Here is a 22,125-nt window from a genome sequence, read left to right as displayed (position 1 = left end):
CGACCACTTTCAGTATCTTGTGACAATGTCAATCTTGTTTTTCTCTAATAAAGACAGATAAATACGACGTAATGTATAAAGTAACAAATTCAGTACAACTTTAAATGAGTTGGATTTCGCCTCCATGTGTCTGTAGATGACATTTTTACTGTGCACTTCCACAGCCTGCTAGGATTTTAAACCGTATATGATGTGTGCGTGCACTTTGTGATGGGAACACTAAAGACAGAGAATATAAACTACACAGAAGAGGCCTGTTCTTGTTAAAAAAGCAGCAAAGCAGACGAATGGCTGCGTCCTCTCTGCAGGCTGAAGGTCAAGAAATCAAGTGACTTTGTTTGACTTTCCGAAGGCAGTCATGTGTGCCTTTGTTTTAGTGTTTCCTCAGAGGAAGCTCCTGATTACCGAGTGCAAAAATACACAAGTTACTAATGTAGGATGGAATCTGAAAAGTCAACCATTAACATTTCAGAAAACAATTCACCTCATATGGTTCTTACAGAAGTAGACAAACAAACTCCAGAGCTGCAAGACTTTATCGGGGATTTATTTCTCTGCCAAGAAGCTGATGAAAAACAGCACAAACCCCACTTTAGGACGGTCTGTGTTTCCTGTGATCAATAAAGGGAGAACTCATATGATCATACAATCAATTTGTATTGACACACACATGTTCTTGTGACCTCTAGCTTTAGTTTGTGTGCCATGCTGCAGACGCTCGTAAAGACATTCTGCCAGACTCTGGATTAACCCTCTAAATATGGGCCTGTTTCACTGAGCAAATACTGAAGGTCGTGTTTACACAGATATGTTTCAGTCCGTCCAGCCAGACAACAAGGAAAGTGAGTCAGACACAGGTGGCTGGGATACCTGATGATAGGTGTGTGTGTGTGTGTGTGTGTGTGTGTGTGTGTGTGTGTGTGTGTGTGTGTGTGTGTGTGTGTGTGTGTGTGTGTGTGTGTGTGTGTGTGTGTGAGAGAGTGCTTTAACTTCCTGTCCTGGAGGTTAGGAGCAGAAGAATGTGCAGAAACCTTTAATATACGGTGACCTTTTAGGAGCCACAAGTAAAGAATTAGATATTCCAGGAACATGGCCCCTGCAGGCTGGGGAGGGGAGCTTGTCATTAGCACTCAAAACCAATCACATTGTCCAGTAAACAGGGGAAAAACCGAGCACCGTTAGGTTCCCTTTAAGTTTTTTAGAGGGAACACCACTACGAACTGTGTTGAGAAACCTGTAGATTTTAACTTACCCCGTGTTTCTCAGGTAGAGATCAAACTTATTAAAAAACTGAAGGCCTCACATGTATTATTAGTTGCTTGCAAACAGTTCGGCATGCATCCAGTGGATGAGGCACCTTATAGTTGACTAAAACTCAGCCTTTAACGTATATTCCCAACGAGCACAGACGCCATCGTCTGCCACCACAATGCGCCATAAAGAGGGCAAACTATTACACCGTTTCTACAAAGTCTGGCCTTTTCTGCTCGATCATTTGGTTGCCGAATTAACCACAACACAACTAAATAGTAAAATATCTTTCAATTCTTTCTGCAAGTTGAGTAAATTTTCCAGCAGTAAAATTAACGTCAATTTGAGGGATTCTTTTAACGGAGTCTGGTATGATGCAACTAGTTGTCTTTATTCCATTCATAAACCGATTATGGAAAACATTTTAGCTTGATAAAATGGTGAGCATGCATGTTTTAAAATGAGAAAAGGAGGATTTAGCCTACCTGTCAGTGAGAGTTGACTGTGTGCCACTCATTGGGCTTCCCTTACGAGTTTTCCGAGGACTTCATCCAAATAACATTTTAACACTAATAACCTCCGAGGCTCATTTAATAAACCGGCTCCTTTATTGTGTCTCCTCCTGGTCCGTCCATATCCAAAAGAACAAAAAGAAAACAAAGCGTCGACGGCTCGTTCACTGATCTCCAGCATCCACAGCCTAAAACTCCGTTAATCTAACAGGAGCGCTTCCCAACTTGGTCATAAATCCAACTGATTGAAGCCTAAAATCCACAGTGTTGCGATAAAATGAGGGAAAATGCACCTTTCTTGTCTTTTGGGTGTGAATTTTTCATTAGGCAGCCGCTGTTTGCATCAGCAGAGACATCTGGAAAACCGTGAACTTCTGCACACAACTTTGTCCTTTCACTGTTTGCTTTTTTTTTTTTTTTAATCCAACTTTCTCACATTACCTCCAAGTCCAAGATGAGGATAACCTCTATTTTTCCTTAGGAAATACTTCCATGATGACACTCCACTTTATTCCTGATGTCCGGGGAAGAATTACGTCAAACTTTGGCTGCTAAATCCCAAATGAGCAAAAACTCCTCTACTTTTTATTTCCGCTTTTTATTCATGAAAAGCGTCTCTGTGGCATCCTGCTGCAGGTCCGCTCACTTTATTAACTCCCTCCGCTGGAAAAGCAGCCTTCGGAGGGGTTTTTGTGTTAATTTATACTTTTTTTTAGCTCCTCAGTGTGATGCAAATGGAAAAAGGAAATGCTTTGTCCCCCCTCTCTCCCCAAAAGAGGAAAAAAGAGGAGAAAAACCCACCTTCCATCCCGTTGCGTTCAGGAGCGCCTCGTATTTTGCTAAACTGTCAAATTTAAGGCCTATAATGTGTTTTTTTTTCCCGACTTTAATAGATAATGGTTGGAAGTGCTGCACTGAAGTACAATTTTTAAGTACTTTGCTTAAGTATTTTCATTTTCTACCACAAATTTTTTTATTTTTTTACTTTTATTACATGTGATTTAATGTTTCTGTGTCTCATTTTTATTGTGTTTTATGTCCCGGTGAAGCACTTTGAATTGCCTTGTGTCTGAATGGTGCCTTTTTGATTTAATACATGCATTTGATAACTTTAGTTCTTTTGTAGATTCTCATTAACAATAAAAACAAGTACAATTTTGAATACTTTAACTTATAACAGTATTTCTACTTTGTTTTATTGCTGCTTTTACTGAGCTGAGTACTTCATCTACTGCAGCCACTAAATATTTTGATGTGCAGGTGGAAATACGAACAACACCTTGTCATTACATAATCAATATATACATATATATCTACACATGGGATGAAAACCAGCCTTATGCGGTACTGAGTTCTTGTACTTAAACTAAAAGTAGCATATTTGTTGATTATATTTCTGATTATTCAGCTGAATCTGTGAAGTAAAGTTATCAAACAGCCAAATGAAGGCTTGCTGAGTGAAATGCAGTGTAGATTAGTACTTTAATTTAATCACTTTAATAACATGAAGGAGAATTTCTATTCCACAATTCCACACACATTTCATTTGTCAAGGGTGAGTCTGATATTATTTAGACTAAAATAACTCAGATTGTGAGGGTTTCTGGAAGAATAATAATATTCTCCATTAGATTTACATACTTGTAAGGAAGACGAAGTGTAGAGAAGGCATGGAAACAACATCTTAGATGATAATATAGAGAGGTGAAAATATAAATGAACAAAAATGACGAATAAAGTGTTAAATTATTTGATTTTTATACAGAGTTTGGTTGGAGGCCAGCCAACAATTTCCTATGTGTGTGAAGTGTGGCGGACTGGAAGTATAAACTACGGTCCTGGCTCTTAATATTGTTTCCGCTTCTAATCAAGATATTAGTAATTAATATTTTTATTGTTTATTTTATGTATTTGTTTGTGATTCTAGTGTGTAATTTTAATCTGTAGGTGGCAGCACTGCACCTCCCAAGAAGAAGAAGCAGCAAATACCCAAATACATCACACGAAGAAGAAAACCCCACATCCACAGGCTAGCGGGAGCTAGTTAGCAGAAAACATAAACACCAGTACATCTTTTGGAGAGACGGGGCTAATTTAGCAGTTTGGCTTTTGCTTTTTTCCAGCAGTTTATCGGAGAATAACTACATGATGTTGTAGATCAGCTAAGCGTCTTCATGTCGGCCATGTTTGTTTGGATGTCGGAGTTAACGAGGCCTTGAAGTTGTCCTGCTAACGGATGGTAAGACATTTATTTGGCTCGTAGGGATAGCTAGCTAACCAGCTAAGCTAACATCAGCCATTGTAAATCTTTTCATTGAACCAAAATATGATCTTATTGCGTTGAGCATTCGCCCTGTCAAGATCTGACGCGTTGCTATAAACAATTTACGGCTGTTTATTACCGTTATTCTTTGCACTGAGCTGGATCAGGGGGTCATTTAATGTACGTGCCGTTTCCCGTTGTTTTGTCAGAATTTGACCCAGAAAACACCACAGCTAAATGTTTCTTTGCCTGTCTGCAAATGCCACAACCTGGCACAACAAATGCACGGGTTTATAAATATCAGGGACTTATCTTACTTTCGGCATATAAATTGATCTCAACGCAACATTTAAATGAAAGAAAATCTCCATTTTTGTGTATAGATGGCCGTGTATTCCCCACTGTGTTTTGTAGTTACTAAGCCGCCCAGAGGTGGGCGGTACTGGTCAGTGTAAACACTTAAAAAGTTCAGACTTCACTCTAATGCATTTTCGGCCTGGTGAATTATATCCCATATGTGCGGAGCAGGCTCCTCTCCTACCTCCTGAATTAATTTGTGTCCTTAAACGAGATGGAATTAAATAGCTGGATTCGTGAATGGAGTCTGGTATAATCTCTGAAACTAAAGAACCATCATGTCATTGATTTGAAAACATTATTGATGCCTTCAACGTACCCTGATCAGCTCTTATTTTCTATTTCTGTCATGTTTTTGTTTCTTATTAAATACCGATTTTGCAGTAAATATGTATAAATATACACTATTCTTGAAGTTCCATGAGCCGAATGGGATTTTTGGGATTTAAGTCCCAAAGCTTTTGGAAACAAATAACCATATAGACAGAGTTAGTTTTTGGTGACTGTCACATCATTTAAAGGCAGCGTAGAGCATAAACGCACATGTTGTGATTAAATCATTTACAGTTTATCAAAGTCTGTCAGTTCTGTCTGGAAATTAAAAGATAATCAATGTTGTAATCTCGCTATACAATGCAATAATAAAAAATAATGTAAGTGGTGAAACAGGACATTATTACCACAATTATGTCCACTTTTTAACATCATAATTTGGACCTTGTTACCTTACATGAGAAGAAAGAAGCTTCTTGTTGAAGAATAAACAGATAAAGCAGCAGTGTTGGTTTATGCTAAAGTATTACAATTATTGCATAATTGTTTGTTCTCCACGTAGCCCATGATTCAGCTGGAGAAGCCGGTGCTGACTGGGACCATGCCTGTGGTATGGCCCACCATCCTTGACCTGGGCAGGGATGAGTGCAAAAGAATACTCCGCAAACTTGGTGTGCTCACACAACACACAACACACACTTGGTTTATCTGAATCAGGCAGAGAATTTCGTGTTTGAGTCTATCTGATTGAACTCACATCCTGACCATAAAAAGTTGGCTAAGACATGAAAAGTCAGACATAAACAGACTGGATGTGGTGTTTGATGTGTGGCTTTCTGTTCCCCAGAGCTGGAGGCGTATGCTGGGGTCATCAGTGCCCTGCGGGCCCAAGGAGACCTGACGAAGGACAAGAAGGATCTGCTGGGAGACCTCACTAAAATTCTTGGGTAGTTTATTCCTACATATTTTTAAAGCAGCATGTACAGGTGCTGGAAATCCTTGAAAATGCTTAAATTGTAATTGCATTGATATAATAAACTACGTGACTTAACAGTTCCCTTTTCAGCTAAAGAAATAGAATAAGTAAGAGAGAGCCTCATTAATTTGAGTTTATTTAACTTAGCTGTCAAGTGCTGGAAAAACTCCAGTTTCCTCCATTATTGCACCCAAACTTTGCTTTATTTAAAATGTGCTGCACCCTTTTATCCGCCCCCCTCCCTCGTCCTCCCAGTATCTCTACAGAGCGCCATCGTGCAGAAGTTCGCAGGGCGGTCAATGATGAACGCCTCACCACCATTGCATATCAGTAAGTGTCTAAGTGCCCATTTCCCGGCCACATACTTTACAGTATTTACAGTAGGAGGCAGACACTGTGATTGTTATTGTACTTTTAAAAACCAGCGTCTCAGTACTGAACGCTGCCTGACATCTTTTTCAGCATGTCGGGTCCTAACAGCTCGTCTGAATGGTCCATTGAGGGACGCAGGCTTGTTCCCCTGATGCCGAGGCTGGTCCCTCAGACGGCCTTTACTTTGACGGCCAACGCCGTGGCCAGCGCCACAGCCAACCAGAATGCCTCTCTTCTGTTGCCAGCCGAAACAGGAAACAAAGAAGGTGGGCCGGTATCACCTTCTGCTCAGCTAGTGGTGTTTTGAGACAGATTAGGTGTTGAATGACGTGTTTGATGTCGTCCCTGCAGTGGTTGTATGTTACTCCTACACAAGCACCACCTGCACCTCCACCAGCGCCACAGCGACCAGCGGCATCATAGGAGCGACTGTGAAATCACCACGACCACCCAGTCCTTCATCCAACGTGGTGGTGCTGCCCAGCGGGAGCACCGTCTATGTAAAAAGTGAGTGTCAAGCAACTTTTGCTCATTTATCCAGTTAGATTGCATTGACAGGAGGAATCCAGGAAACCAGATATGCTAGTGGGACATAAAACAGACAGTGTATCAGCTGAAAGTGCCAGAATGGTAACCAGCTTGATTCATTCTCAAAAATAACAAAAGGTATATGTTGAAACTGCAGTGTAAAAACGACAGGCTGTGGTTTTACGGGGTGGGGGGCTGTGTACAGGAGTATTTTTGGCTGGGAGGCCTCACAGGAACTTCTTTGAAGAAGTCGTCCTCTCGAAATCCCAAACTATTCCTTTGATAGTGTCCGTGGTGGGGGGGTCCAAGCTCACTGGTCCAGTCCCACATAACGACAGCTCTTTGTTTTCCCACACGTTTCCCGCTCGTATCCACTGACAGTAGATGCTGAAGCGCCAAAGAGATGTCTGTGACGCTAGCAGCCATTTTCTCTTTTCCAGAGAAAAGCAGGTCGCTGTGTCCTGTAGCTCAAACAAACAGCTGTGCCGTTGCTGTGCACACACCCCCCGTCAAAGTAGAAGTAGACGGTGCAAAGTGGAGGGAGGCTGGAGCAGCACTCAGTCAGAGCTGTGAGGGGGCCGGGGGTGTCGGGTGTTGTGGTGGAACTCTCTGTATTAAGTGAAGGGGCACTTTCAGGCTAAAATGGAGTGATGCGCTGCTTTTTAAAAAGCTGCAGGGAAGTTTCTTTTCTCTGTTTCAAGAGTTCCCTTAAGATAAATGCGTGTGAAAATTTTCCCCATTGTTATGTTCTGTAGTATTATATTCTGTATATTGTAAACAATGGGGGGGGGACTTCTGGTTTTTAGTGGTGATTATTAGAGATTAGATTTAAGAAATGTCCTGATGAGCCTGAAGGGGGCACCGTAGGACATGTTTATTTACTACTAACTGATTTTAACTTCATTCAACCCGAATGCTTCATCCTGTGATGACTCTGGATTTCCACAGGACAAAAGATTCAGCAATTCTTCACGCATTTGTAAACTTTATACTGGCTGGGATTTGAAAGCCTGAACGAAACTTCTCTTATCGGATCAAATTTGACAATTCAGGGAGCATCTGCTGCCATTATGTGTGTGTTTGTTAAACAGATGGTGTGAGCAGGTAACGAGAACTGGAAAGATAAAAAATGTGTCTTACAGTTGCATTTTGAGATTCCCTGATTCATTGATTTGTCCTTTAATTGCTTAGTTTATTGCTACAAAAATGATTTGCAGTTATGTTCATAATCAATTGATAGTCGGGCAAAAACCCTAAAATTTGATGCCCCATCGTCTCAAATGTGCACATTTGCTGCTTTTCCTTCTCCGATATTAAAGTAGATTGAATATGTTTTGGTTTTGGACAGTCGAAGGAGCAAAACAAGACATTTGGCTACATTATTTTGGACTGTAGGAAACTGTGAGTTTTATAGAACAGTCGACAGAACTACTGTCAGCTCTGTGATAGTCTGAATTTCCATCCTCCATTCCCCTGACAGGCGTGAGCTGCTCCGATGAAGATGAGAAGCCTCGGAAGCGAAGGCGGACCAACTCGTCCAGCTCGTCGCCGGTGATGCTGAAGGAGGTTACCAAGGTGTCTCCGCAGGTATCCAAGAACATCACGGTGCCGGTGAGCGGCAGCCCCAAGATGAGCAACATCATGCAGAGCATCGCCAACTCTCTGCCGCCACACCTGTCCCCCGTCAAAATCACCTTCACCAAGCCCACCATCCAGACCACCAACACCACCACACAGAAAGTGAGTGCTGCTCGTCCACACGCTCTAATGCTTCCTCAACACATCTCTCTCTGTAATACTTCGGGGTTTTAAATGTCTCGTTCATTCAGGTGATCATCGTGACCACTTCTCCCAGCTCCAACTTCGTGCCCAACATCCTGTCCAAGTCCCACGCTCACAACAATGCCGCCATGTCCAAGCTGGGCTCCGCCTCCATGTTGTCCATGCCCACCCAGAAACAGACGGTGGTCTTCCCCGCCAGCTCCAGCCCCTCATCCAGCACCGTCGCAGTGACCACGGTGGTCTCCTCTACTCCTTCAGTGGTCATGTCCACCGTGGCGTCATGTAGGTCCTTCCTCTAAGTAATGTTACCAAGAATCTCACACACGAAGACTCTAAGCGTCCATTTTGGGCTTATTGGTCCGATGTGTGTGGGACAGTAGCCAGAGAGTTCTGCACTGGTTCGTTTGTCTGTGAGAGAAACTTTGCTACGCAAGTTTACGAGGACCTCAGTTCATTCTCCGGCTAACTGCTACTGCTAGAAACAGTTAGCGTGCATGCCAGAATGCAAAGTGCACCTGGCTTGGATCATCGTTGTGGTTGTTTTGAGTGCAATTATTGTGTTCACACCAAAGGGGGGCAAACAAACCAGAGCCCAAACACCCTTAAGATTACAGGAATATCCTTTAACTAGCCTCAGTTTGTTATTGCCCCTCAGAATTAGAGCTGTATTTACTGACTGTGGTTAAACATTTAGTTTAAACACAGAGTATTTATGTGGAGCAATTGAACAAATTAAAGTGTAATATTCTCTCCGCTTTTAGCTCTGTTGTTGGTCACCACCAGCTCCTGTGTAAAATCTGTTTTACAACACTAAAAAGCAGCAAATTTTCACCTTTTGGAGGCTGGAACTATAATATTTATTATTTATAATATTTAATTGAGTAATTGTTTGGCTTCTATAGGAAAGCACCTGTTGTACTTTGCATGACTGCATACATACAATGTGTAGATTTATCCTAAACCATCACCCAGCTATCCAAAAGTAATCGTGGAGAGGTAATAATGAGTCTCATCGTGTGTTCACCGTCGTAGGTGCCTCAGCTGGAGTGAAGGTGGCCTCAGCCAGACTTCCGTCACCGAAGACCCTGGTGGGGTCGCCGGCTCAGATCCTGGCCCAGTTCCCCAAACAGCACTCGCCCAAACAGCTGCAGCAGGGCTCACCTTTAGGGGTCTCTAGTGTCGGCCAGACCCAGACCACCACCAGCTCACCCGGCACGAAGCCCACCATTCAGATCAAACAGGAGTCCGGTAACAGCGTCTCTTCTTTCACTGATCCCTTTCTTATTCTTTTACTCTTTCCTTTGTTAACTGTCTTTCTTTCTCTTTTTTTATCTGTTTAAATTAAATTTCAATTGAAGTGGCTTTAGTGGTATTACTGCAGACATTATAACTGTTAACACAGAATACAGTTTCTTTGCTGCCTGCTTTCCTCATTCTTTCTTTATCTCTTACTCTTTATCTTTTTCGTTCTTTAATCTTTCTTTATCTCTTGTTTTCTCCTTTCTGTATCTCTTAATCTTGCTCTTTATCTCTTCTTGCTTCCGTTATCTCTTTCTTTCTTTATCTCTGCCTCTTTGTTTCTTTCTTTGTCTTTCCATATGCCTTTCCTTGTCTGGAAGTTATGCCTGTTCTGTTTTATACTTCCAGTTTTAAAAAATTTGAATTATAATTGTGATTTGGTAATTATATTGCAGAATGGTTTTTTTTTTGAGAAATAAAAAAGTTTATATTCTCATATCTATATTTTGTGTGTGTAGGGGTAAAGATAATCACTCAGCAGGTTCAGCCCAGCAAAATCCTGCCCAAGCCTTCATCGGTGGCTCTGTCCAGCAGCAGCTCGTCGCCCATCATGGTCGTCAGTAGCAACGGAGCCATCATGACCACCAAGCTGGTCACTCAGGCCACAGGTGAATGATTCACAACTCGTGGCAGTTTACACCCAATAAAACCAAATCAAACACCTTGGACTGCAGCTAACAGTTATTTTTATTACTGATTAATCAGCTGATTATTTTCTGGATTCAACAATTCATCATTTGGTCTGTAAAACATGAGAAAACAGTCACAATATCCTAAGTATTTGTGTAACATATTGTACTCACTCCTGAATTAGTGTGAGCGCAGCATTAAACTCTTACACTTAATTGAGTCGTTCACACCAGGCCTTGTTGGTAGATGATAACTGTGTACGTGTCTACGCAGCTACCCAGGCCACCTATACGAGACCCACTGTCAGCCCCAGCATCGGCGCCAGGATATCAGCCTCCAGCGGCGGGACCACTTACGTCAAGACCACCAGCGGCAGCATCATCACCGTGGTGCCCAAGTCCCTGGCCACTCTGGGAGGGAAGATCATCAGCAGTAACATCGTCTCTGGTGAGTCGCTGACTCACCCGACTATATTATAGCTGTGATTTCACAGAACCTCTGCAGTTTTGTTAAGGTCGGTCTTGGTTTTGATGACACGCTTTGTTCCCTCTGCTGCAGGCACGACGACGAAGATCACCACCATCCCCATGACCTCCAAGCCGAATGTCATCGTGGTTCAGAAAACCACAGGAAAAGGAGCGACCATACAAGGACTTCCTGGCAAGAATGTGGTCACCACACTTTTGAACGCTGGGGTCAGTCAAACACCGCTCGTGATTTTTAAGCACTGTGGTCGAGATGATTCATCAGTTAGCAGTATAAACCCTCCAAAGACAGCCAGAGCAAAACACACTGTTTTAATAATCGACTAATCTAAAACTAAAGGTAATTCTACAAGCAAAAATGTAGATTATTCAGTTAGTCCGGCCTTTTCTTGGTGTTAAACTGAAGATCTTTGGGTTTTGGACTGTTGCTATAAGTGAAACAACCTTTCAAATTATTCTGATCACATACATGTTTATTTATTATAATATATTATATTATTTTTGTTGTTAAAATTGGTGCAGTTTGTGTGTTAATTTTAGCCCATTTATTGTACAGTTGTGATGTTTGCATGTCTTTTTTTATACCACAACTAGATATCTCCACCACCACAAGTCCTTTTTTTTTTTTTTTAACATTTTAAATTAAAAATCTCTGAATTCAAGGCATTAAAATGTGTTAAATACAGTAATATGTAGTATTTATATCTTAAAGGTTGCAAAGACATGCTGTTTTTCATGCTGCTCAGCTCAGCCTGGAAATGAAACGAAGTTTGAACGTAATCTGAACTGTTGTGGACATTTAGACTCTCTGTGTGCATCAGGGTGAGAAGGGCCTGCAGGCTGTTCAGGGGACCAAACCAGCGATCATCACCGCCTCCAGACCCATCACCAAGATGATCGTCACCCAGCCCAAAGGCATGAGCTCCGGATCCCAGTCCACCGCCACCAAGATCATCCCGACCAAGATCGTCTACGGCCAGCAGGGCAAGACGCAGGTGAGACACCAGCTAATCTGCTGATCTTTCTATTATAGTGTTATCTTAAATGAAGCTTTTCTGCTATTCGCTCTCTAAACAACAGTCTGCTCGCTCTCGCTCTACTAACTCACCACAGAGCTGTCGTTTAAATTTCGGCTGCACTTCCTCTACCGATCTTGCGGTCTAGCTCACTGGCTTGAGCCTTGTGCACTGGCAGCGTGCGTGTACACAGGTAGACGGGCGGGTCGGCCGATGAGTTTACAATCCTTTGACAGACGCTGGATTTTATTTTATTGTTTTAGTTTTTCACCCAATATAGCAAAAAGTGCTTCTATAATGAGTTGCAGACCCTACCTTTAACTACTTACAGCTCTGAAATAACCTGTTTCCCACTGAGGGAAGTCAGACATCCTTCAGTCATAGTGGCTTTAAGGCATAAGATTAAAATGTCACCATTAGATCCAGTTTAACCACAGACCAGTGAGGTTGTCACGTGACTGTTCACAAACATCAAGCGGATATTCATATGACCGACATCAAGTAACCACAAGGTTGTTGATATCTGCTTTAGGAAAAACAAAATAAGACTGAAGTGTCTTTCTCTGAAAATGAGAACAAATATCTCAGTTTGTTCTTCTGAAGAAGGAGACTTCCCCCCCGCTCTGACTGACGCAGTCTGTCGTCAATCTGATGACTGTAGAAGTGATCAAAATGAACATTCAGCAGGTCAAACGGAAGAGAGAAAAATCCCCCAGTCTCTAGGCTGAAAAACGTACTTTAACATTGACCTTTCCTCTTCCGCCATTTACTTCCTCCATTTGGGGAGAGAATTGAGTTTTGAACCAAAATGAATCAGACACACTGACGGGGATCCACTCAGCTGCTCTCTCAGATCAAATGATGTTTTTTTTTATCTGTTCTTGCGGCTTGTGGGCAGCAGATCAAGCTGTAAACACTAGACGGACATATTATCACCTTAGAAAGCCGACGTAGTGATGCTGTTAGACATCCAGCAAACTATAAGGGAAATATAAGGTCAGTATTCAGTCCTGTTGTGGTGCCTCTGCTTGTAATAAAGTAATGATCAGTGACGCTTGGCCACATGAAAGATATAATCCAAAAATCTATTCAGTTTGGTTTCATGATTTTTGTATTTTATTTGTACTCTTCAGTCTTTAATCAGTGTCCGTGCTGCCTCCTGTTATTAGGAGCTGTATAATCAGCCTGTACATTAAAACCAGCAGTTGTAGGTGCTTTTCGGTTCCTGGGAAAGTTTCAGGTTTGAGTTTTATTTCTTTTTTCAAACGGGGCAGAACTGGTTCTGTTGAAAGTCGCATATTTCTGACAAACACCAAGAATACCTAACGTGGCATTTAAAAGAAAATCTAGTGATTTCAAAAGAAACACCCACAGAAAAGCGATAACTGACTACGCCAGTCTTCCCCAATATTTCTCTCTAAATCTTTTTGGGGAATTCAAATTTAACACACAGGTGCCAGAATATATTCTCAGGGTAATTTCCGTCGTGCCAGTTTCCAGGTGTTATGTGCGGCTATGATATCTTTACACAACTAAAGCAGTAGAAATATAAAAGTATCTCCTCACTTGGTGAATGACTGACTTGTCATTAAAATGAAATGTGTTTAATATAACAATATGTCATAGTTTCACTATCAAACTCATCAATCCAGTCTGAAAAAAGAAACTGCATTCAGGCTATATTTAACCGTCAAGGGGAAATTGTGGTCAGTGAGTCAGCCAGCTATATATAGTACACAATAGATGTACAGTACATACTGAATTCACAGTGCCGTAAACCACAGACTAGATCAGCCAAAACAGCAACCGTCTCACAATTATAAGTCAGTTTGAGTACCAGCATGATTAAACAATTTCCAGTGACGAAAATGGCACCTGTTTACAAAACTTCTTTATTATCACAGTTGCTGTAAAACAGTTTTTTTTCACATAGATATCACAATAACCAATAAATTACCAGCTAGGAAGAATTTGTCCGGCATTATAATTGAAAAAACAAAACACAAAAACTAGTAAAACAGCCAACGTCTGTTACTGCAAGTGGTCTCCTGATGGTTAAAGGATAACTGCGGTATTCCCAGGGCTGTCAGGGTACCTAAAGTTAAAAAAGACAGGAACTGCTGCCTCACAGAACGCCGTTTGTTCCTTTTGGTTACCTCCAGGTTCTCATCAAGCCGAAGCCAGTCTTCCAGACAGCGGTGGTGAGCGAACAGACCAGGCAGCTGGTCACTGAGACTCTGCAGCAGGTGACCCGCTCAGCAGAGATCGGGCAGGTTCAGATCTCAAGCCAGGACGGGTCCGCGAAGGACGACTCGGGCTCCTTAGCTGGCGAGGCCTCCCATGGCAGCACTCAAGGTATACTTCACTTTCCCTTTCTCCATGGAATAGAGAAGAGATGAGTCGGCTGTGAGTTTTTGCAGATGCGTATTTATGAGCTTCCTTTAAAGTTGTCCCACATTGTTCCCGTTATTCCTCAGATCCTCAGCCTGTAGTGCATGTGGTGTCCTCCAGAGAGCAGGATTGGACTGAGCAGGAAGTATCGGTGGAGTCCAGCCCCACTATTATCTACCAGGAGGTGTCTGGCGGGGAATCCCAGTCGGCCACTTCCACCATCAAAGCTCTGCTGGAGCTGCAGCAGACAACAGGTGAGCCTTTATGTCACAGACAGAATGGAGGCTGTATCACCTGTATACATGCTGACTGAAGCAGCAATGAGGCCAAAGGAGATGTTTCCAGCCTTTTATCTAAAGCCTACCAGTAAATATCAATAAAAAAACCTTTCAGAAGCTACTTATGTTTAAAAAAAACAGACCAAAAAGCTTGTGGCCCGCAGTAATTATGTTCGTCTGGGGTTTTGCTTTGACAATAAGCTCTTTGGGCTGCAAACCAGTGGAACTGGGTCGATGAGTAGATGGGCCGAGATAAACATTCCCACGGAGCACTTGAAGGTGGGAGCGAGTACACTGAGCTACACATTAGAACAGCGTTATCCGTGTCTGATGGTAAATTCCCTAAAGTGACGGAGTTTTGGTGCATGTGACTGTTACGTTTTCAAGGTTTAAGGATGTGCTTGAATTTGATTATACACCTTGAAAAATGCCCCGTCATCATATTTGTTTGTGGTGTGACAGTAAACATTGATTGTACGTTGAAAGGGCTTGAACAGTGCTTCAATATTACTCTGAAAAGCGGTACAAGCCGTGTTAACGTATGAAAACTCCCTTCTTCCTGCACAGATGTTTCACACTAAATGAGCAATAAATTAGAAAGGAACTGGAAATTGTTTGAGCTTTTAAAAATGAGAATTTACGACCTGCGTTGTAATAAATCTGTGTGTTTTTCCTCTCTGGTTAGTGAAGGAGAAGGGAGAGTCCAAACCCAGACAGCACACCATCGACCTGAGCCAGATGGCCGTGCCCATCCAGCTGGCGCAGGAGAAGAAGCCCAACCCAGAGTCCCCCCGGCCCTCCACCTCAGAGGCTGAACCCAGCACCGAGTTTGTCACTGCAGGTACTGGTCACCGCAAAATACATACGACAATGGAAGAAGTAAAGTAACAACCACAGCGTAGAAATATCCTGTTATATGTCCTTTAATAGCATTAAACAGCTATGTGCTATGTAAAGATACAGTGGAGTAATGGCGTCCTGAGCAGAAGTGACTGAAGTTACACTGCCTGTGTGTGTGCGTCCAAACGCATGCCCGAACCCGCAGCACAAACAGAGCCGGAAAAAAAACGAGTCAGAGCTGCTGCTCAGCTAGCGAGCTAACGCAGCAGCACAAAAGCTCCGTCAGCTGTTGTGTGCAGAACGAAAGAGAACGAGAGCGAGAAAGAGAAAGAGGTCTGGCTGCTGCAGGGGAGGACGGAGATGCACATTTGTTTTGGTCTGAGCCGCTGAGATATCTTGGAGAGGAACTTAAAGTAAAAGTACATGTGTATTATGTACTGTACTGTATGAATGACCCATTTCAGAGTAATGCAGTATGTAACTAATATATATAATTAGTGATGCATTAATATATAAGCATCATCTTTATATTGCAGTTGGTGACAGTGGAGCTGATTTTAACATTTATACACTGCAGGGTTGCTTAATCCAAAGTGAAAAGACTCAAGTATGAAGTACAAGTACCTCAAATGTGTACTAAAGTACTGCAGCACTGGAGTAAATGTACTATGTCCAAGTATGTACACGACTTATCAGCACTGAGCACTTCCTTTTTTTTGGTTGGCAGCTCACAATTTCAGTGGAACAAACTAAACTTCAAACTAAAACCTCAAATTTGATACCGTGAAACATGGTTCTCCCCTGTGTGTGTGTGTGTGTGTGTGTGTGTGTGTGTGCGCGTGTGCGTGCGTGTGTGTGTGTGTTCTTCCCCACATTTAACATGCTCACGGCTGTGATTCCCCCCCGGCCAGGTAAAGTCAGCAGCAGAGCCGGAGCGTCCTCCGAGGCCGATGACGTTGTCATGTCCTCCACTCAGCAGCTGGGGAAGCCTTACAAGAGCGGCGGCAGCAGCCACATTACCGTGGTAACCAAACCGGCTGCCGCCTCCTCCTCTGCAAGCGCAGCTTCGCACATCAGCCACATGGTGAGGGGGGGGACACCTGAGAGCAGGACTGTAGTCTGATACTCCTGTATAAACAAACACTAGAGCTTCTTCTGCTTTTTTAAATGCCAGTTTCAGGACGGACACACGGGCCGATAACTAAACAAATACAGCCGATACTGTGATGGAGTATAATGTAGTGCTGTTAGCTTAGCCTGCTTGTGTCCACTTTGTTTGTATTTATTATTCTGAGGGCTTCTGCACTGCCTCCTTCCCCCAAATCATAAGAACATTTTCTCTCTCATTAGTTTTTAACAGTGAAAATAGTTTTGGAATTTATGCCTCCACCCCAAAACAATAGAGGTGAGTGGAATTTTGTTTGTGGTGCCCACAACTTATAGAAATACCTGATATATGGTGAGCACCACAAACCACTGTAGACAATTCAAACAGCACAATGTCAACAAGTTTTCAAAGTACTGAAGAAGTCTGTGGATTACTACTAAAACTGAGAAAATGTTTTTGGGAATTTGGGTGAAATTACCCTTTAACAAAAAAAAAACAAAAATCATTTGGTGATAATAACAAACTTTTTTTAAATTAACTTTAAGATATATATCTTATAGAGATATAATATAAGTCAAATTAACCCACAGTTTTTCTGCCAAAACATTTAGTGTTTTCACTCAGGTTATATTCACAATATATATAAAAAAAAAAAACTAAAATGGAAAGAGAGTAATAGTATCTGTGATGTCAGCTGTCATTTAATACATCAGCATTGATTAACTGATCAATTTCTGGTCAATTTAACTGTTGTGTTTTAGGTTTGTAGACTGACTTGAGAGAATCCCATTGTTATAGTTAAATTAAGTTGGTTTTTATCCTTTAAATTTAATCATTTACTGTCAGATGTTGTCAAAAAGCCAAAAAATATATATAATATATTTTTACTTTTATTTTTTTAATTACTCTTATTTTTTGATTTATTTACTTTTGATATATTTTACAATAAGCAGTATGGAATAAAAAAATAAAATAATTGAAAAATGGCCTCTGACACTTTCAGCATAGGAGCCAGTGGCCTCTGAGAGAAACCTTGAATATTTGATCTGCTCTCTGATATTTAACTGCTGTCTCATTACATCTGTGAAGTCTCCGTTTGATGTGAGCCCTCAGCAGCCATCTTGTTTGTGACTGTGTTTCAGCCCTCGGACGGCCATGCTAAGTCTGACACCGTGGTCGAGGTCGGCGAGATGGAGGGCGACACCTTGGACCCCCAGACGGGCTTGTTTTACCGCTCCAGCCAACCGGCTACAGACCCCCCAAAGCAGATCGTTCACTCCGCTCAGCCGCCTCCTTCGGGCCAGGCAGAGGCCGATCAGAGCCGGCACACTCCTGCCTCCACCCATCTGACGCCCACGCCGCCGCCGCCACCACTGCCACCACAACTGCAGAGTAAACCTCAGATCAGCCAGCCTTCTTCTTCCTCTTCCTCTTCCTCCATCGCCTTCCCCTCCACCCCTCCTCTGACTAAGAAACTCCCGAAACTACGAGAGCAGAGTCAGCTCAAACCTCAAGCCTTAGCCCAGAGCCCCAAAGACAGACCCGCGGCCGCACCGGCCCCCGCCGGGCCAAAGGTCACGACCCCGGCTACACCGACCAAACCCCTGATGACGCCGCAGCTCCCAAAGCTCCAGCAAGCTCCCACGTCTCACCACAGGCCGCTGCACACACCCATGTCCCACCCTCCTCCGCTGCAGGCGCACCACCCGGTGAGCACCGAGAAGACGGCCTCCAGCCAGGTGAGCGCCGCCCTGCCGGGAGAACCAAACGCAAAGCAACACGGGACATTTGTTTCTTCTCATTTAAGCACATAATGAGACACATTCAGTCACATTTTAAAGTTCCTATATTATTTGAGGAAGAAAAAAAAACACCCTGGGGAAGCTGGCAGCCGCTCCTGACCCGACTTATGTCAATCATCTTAATGAGTTTTTCTTCAGGCGTCTGATGTAACGTGCATGTGAAGGTACCGGGGTTTTTCCTGCCTTAAATAAATAAAACTTTTGTCAACTTTACTTTGAACAGGCTGCAGACTGATGAGCAGAAAGAAATAGATTTACAGCTGCTTCAGCTGCTGCTCTGCTGTTTAGTGTCGCTGTGGCTGGATTCTGGCCGTGAGACACTAACACAGACGTGATTTACAGCCTCACTGACATCTGACTCAATCACTAAAAATGACTGATTTTACATCAGTAATAAAACTAATAATACCCTGGAGCATCGCTGCTAACAACACCGTCAGCCTGTGGCTTGTAATCTACGGCAGAAGTTTGGTTGTTGATGTTCAGGAGCTCAGCCTGTCAACTAAACACCGGCACACCCTCCAGCTGCTGATATTTTCCCCAAAATGTTTTCATCCCTTCAACAGTAAAACTGACATTAGAGGAAAAAATGAGGACGGCCACAGTCGGTCAGAGAAACAGTGGAAGGGGCAGTGATGTGGAAGAGCAGGTGTGCTTCAAGGATGAGATAAAAAAGAATAAACTATGACTGTCCAGCTCAGTTTAGATGGGAGTTTGTGATGTGGAACAACAGTTAAAGAGAGTGAATATTAAAAATACTTCATTATTTCATGTATAAACCAACACGTTTCATCTCAAAAGTCACGGTGACGCCGTCATAATTATGTATGAAGCAAAGTTTCCTGTTTTGTTTTGCATTTTTTTTTAATCCATGAAATGATAAAAGGTCATAGGTTTTTTATTTTAAACACATTACTTATGAAAGTTTTCTCATTTCTTCCATTTGTAATTTTTCTCCTTTGTCCAAATATCTGAACCGCAGCAGCCAATCATCACCCAGAGCGCCACAGTCACCAAGATCACCTTCGGCAGCTCCCACCACTCATCGCCGGTCTTCAGCAGCGGCGAGGCCACAGCCAAACTCATCCCCGAGTCCAGCTCCGGGCCCTCGGGGGACAAGCCCTCCGTGTCGGACATCCTGAAGATCTCCATGATGGAGGCGGAGATCGATCCCAGCACGGAGCCCATGGTGGTGGACTCCTCCAGTGACTGCGGGCCCCTGGGGAAAGCCATGGAGGTCCAGGCCGTGTCGGGCACGCTGGACTCGGGCCAGTTCATCAGCAGCTCGGGGACCTCCATGCATCACTCCCACACGAAGGCCCCGCAGTTCAGCTGCATGCAGGGCCTCACGGCACAGAGGAGCAAAGAAGACCTGGAGGTCATCGAGGTAAATGAACTATCAGTAATCAGTGAAGGTCTTCAGTCAGCTTGTGATGGCAGCATGCAGGTTTAAATAAAAGCATAAAACTAGTTAGTGTAACTTAATAAACACTGATATTTTATAAACCATCACTTTAAATGTTATTTGGTTGATTAAACTGTGAATTTCATTAGCTAATAAGTAGAAAAACTATTTGGACAAAGTGAAAATCCCTATGCTGTATATATTGATAACAGAAATACTCAATATATAGTTAATTACTGTAATACTGTGTCAGTATTGACCACAGTGTAGTAGTAGTGACTGGGTAGCTTTAGAATGAACTCAGGATCAATAAATACTTCGATTATTCTAAGACACAACACATCATGAATTATTTTGTATGTTTATCTTAAGTAACTCGAGTCATCAAAAAAAGTAAAAAAAAGTAGAATATTTTCCTCTGAATTGTGGAGTAGAAGAAGAAAAAGTAAATGAAAATACTCAAAGTTGCCTTTAAGTGCAGTTCTTGAGTAAATGTACTTTTTGGAAACTGACTGAAACCCAAACATGACGCATGCAGGTGATTCCTCAGTACTCCATCCTGCCCGACTCCAGCCAGTCCAACGTGGTGGTGGAGCCCAGCGGCTTCCTGGAGATCACCAACTACACCAGCCAGCAGCTGGAGGAGGACAGCCCCATGGAGCAGGAGGTGGACAGCAGCAACGACGAGGCGGCGGCGGCCAGCCCCCCCGGACAACCGTAGCCGCCCCGTCCCAGAGGCGCTGAGGCCTCAGACGCAGCGGACAAAGACTTTCTGGCTGTTTTTTTTTATTTTTATTATTTTCAAGTGCAAGAACAAAACTGCTCTCTGTTTCTGTGTAAATATTAGTTTGTTCATAATAAGTATTTTTTCTGCCCCATGACTAATGGCACATGTGTTTTTTATTGCCAGCGAGGAGCACCGGGTCTAAAATGTGGGAGCGAGGTGAAAGGATTAGTTTTAGTGCAGCTCCAGACCGTTGGAAAGCAGCCTCTCCAAACACACAGGACTTAATTCCTCCACCGAGCTAACATTGTTACTTGCAGGACTTTGCAAGACAAACACGCATTTCATGAAATTGATTATTTGGAATTTTTGGCTCTGTGCCTGAACACAGAGCCGAGCCGGACCAGACTTTTCTACAGAGCGACTCTCCCGTTGATGGACGTCTTCTTTCGATGACCTGAAGGTTTTATCGCCTTTTGACTGAAGTGCACCTTTGTAACAGTAAAATCTCTTAAAATGCTTGTGGGATTGAGAAGAGAAAAACAAAGCAGAACCAGAAGAGAGTCCAGGAGGGAGGATCAGGTCCAACGTAACGTGTTACACTTCACTGTAACGGACTGTAAAATGTACCTGTTTTTGTAAGATATATTCTAGAGTTGAAGAGGTTGCTGTGAGAGTTTCTCTAAGTGAGCATTTCCTTTTTTTGCATAGTGAGTTTAAACTATGCATTTCTTTTATACCTTTTCAAACTAGATGACTAGTTGAGAAAAAAATCATTTAATCTGCACAATAAATCAGCTGAGTAGAAACGTCAGCTCAAACTATTTTGTGTTTTTTGGGGGTTTTTTTGGAAAAAAAGAGACAAACTGATGGAAAAGGTTTCTGCACACTTGGATCGATGCAGTGAATCACCTGTTCCATTTCAATCACTGGCAGCATGAAGGAGGCTCCACCTCCTGGGAATTGTAGTTTTAAAGCACTAAGCGGGGTCCTGTGGCATACAAATGGGAGCCATATTTGCAATAACAGAAGGGAACGTAGATATGCAGCAAAAAGAAGCATCTTATTATGATACCATACAACTTTATAATAATATATAGTCAATGGGGCTTTGAGAGGGATCAGGCTGTAGGCAGCTTTAATCAAAGCTCACATCCAAAGACAAGAAGAGGGGGTCTGTAATGCTGTAATTCTACCCATTTTAAATCCTATAACACTAATAATAATAAGAATTATTGTCTGATGGAGTCTTTTCTGCACGAAAGACGGTGACGTAGTTATAAAAAGTAGTTAAAATGACTGCACATACATCATTCTGCACAGAGGAGGTCAAACAGGAAACTGGAGCAACAAAAAGCAAAGAACGTGTTTGGGCAGAGGGAGAATTTATCGCCATCAAATAGTCATTATGTCTTGATTGTTGTTTTCCTAAAGATGGACACGTTGGAGGACTCACAAGATCTGGAGAGTCCAAAACAGATGAAGCTTCTGTGTGTGATTTAAGCTCCTCTACTGACGTGTACGCTCACCGGCCCGCTCACCTGCTTCTTAAGATCTACTCAGCCAATCACACGGCAGCAACTCGGCTGAATCCGAGCATCAGAACAGGACAGAAAGGAGAGTTAAGTGACTGAAGGTGCCAGACATGCTGCTTTGAGTATTTCAGAAACTGCTAATCTATCACACAACCATCTCCGCCCTGCTTTCCAAACCATACTTCTTCTTTTTTTAAGAAGTTTATTTGTACAGCGCTGCCTCTCTGTGTTTCTCTACTCTGGAGACAGAAAGCTAAACTAGTCTCAGATGATCTGACGAGTCTTCGTGGTTCATACT

General features: G+C 42.7%; 2 protein-coding genes across 2 annotated transcripts in view; one reads left to right on the top strand and one right to left on the bottom strand.

The window, feature by feature from the left end:
• The window catches only part of LOC139212852 (rho guanine nucleotide exchange factor 12-like), a 31,660-nt gene extending 29,832 nt beyond the window's left edge, over positions 1–1,828 (bottom strand). The window contains exon 1 of the mRNA XM_070843405.1: positions 1,737–1,828. Coding sequence (XP_070699506.1) covers positions 1,737–1,768 — 32 coding nt within the window. The 5' untranslated portion in view covers positions 1,769–1,828. The remainder of the gene's footprint in view (positions 1–1,736) is intronic.
• A 1,974-nt stretch (positions 1,829–3,802) lies between these two features.
• emsy (EMSY transcriptional repressor, BRCA2 interacting) lies at positions 3,803–21,084 on the top strand. Its single transcript, XM_070843964.1, has 20 exons — positions 3,803–4,002; positions 5,219–5,327; positions 5,504–5,603; positions 5,888–5,962; positions 6,095–6,270; positions 6,356–6,511; positions 8,013–8,272; positions 8,362–8,596; positions 9,347–9,562; positions 10,072–10,221; positions 10,517–10,690; positions 10,802–10,938; positions 11,550–11,723; positions 13,907–14,099; positions 14,222–14,389; positions 15,099–15,254; positions 16,165–16,337; positions 17,504–18,100; positions 19,146–19,550; positions 20,107–21,084. Exons 1-20 carry the CDS (start codon positions 4,000–4,002, stop codon positions 20,287–20,289), a joined length of 3,840 nt encoding a protein of 1,279 aa, XP_070700065.1. The 5' UTR covers positions 3,803–3,999; the 3' UTR covers positions 20,290–21,084.
• Positions 21,085–22,125: the final 1,041 nt, after the last annotated feature.

Source organism: Pempheris klunzingeri, chromosome 14 (assembly GCF_042242105.1).
Source record: "Pempheris klunzingeri isolate RE-2024b chromosome 14, fPemKlu1.hap1, whole genome shotgun sequence".
Taxonomy (NCBI): domain Eukaryota; kingdom Metazoa; phylum Chordata; class Actinopteri; order Acropomatiformes; family Pempheridae; genus Pempheris; species Pempheris klunzingeri.
This window is presented reverse-complemented; position numbering and strand designations above follow the sequence as displayed.

What these genes read in the sequence shown, in the direction of transcription:
- emsy (XM_070843964.1), top strand. An exon ending in CGAAACAGGAAACAAAGAAG is followed by an intron (nt 6,271 to 6,355) that starts GTGGGCCGGTAT and finishes TCGTCCCTGCAG; the next exon opens with TGGTTGTATGTTACTCCTAC. An exon ending in CCAACACCACCACACAGAAA is followed by an intron (nt 8,273 to 8,361) that starts GTGAGTGCTGCT and finishes TCGTTCATTCAG; the next exon opens with GTGATCATCGTGACCACTTC.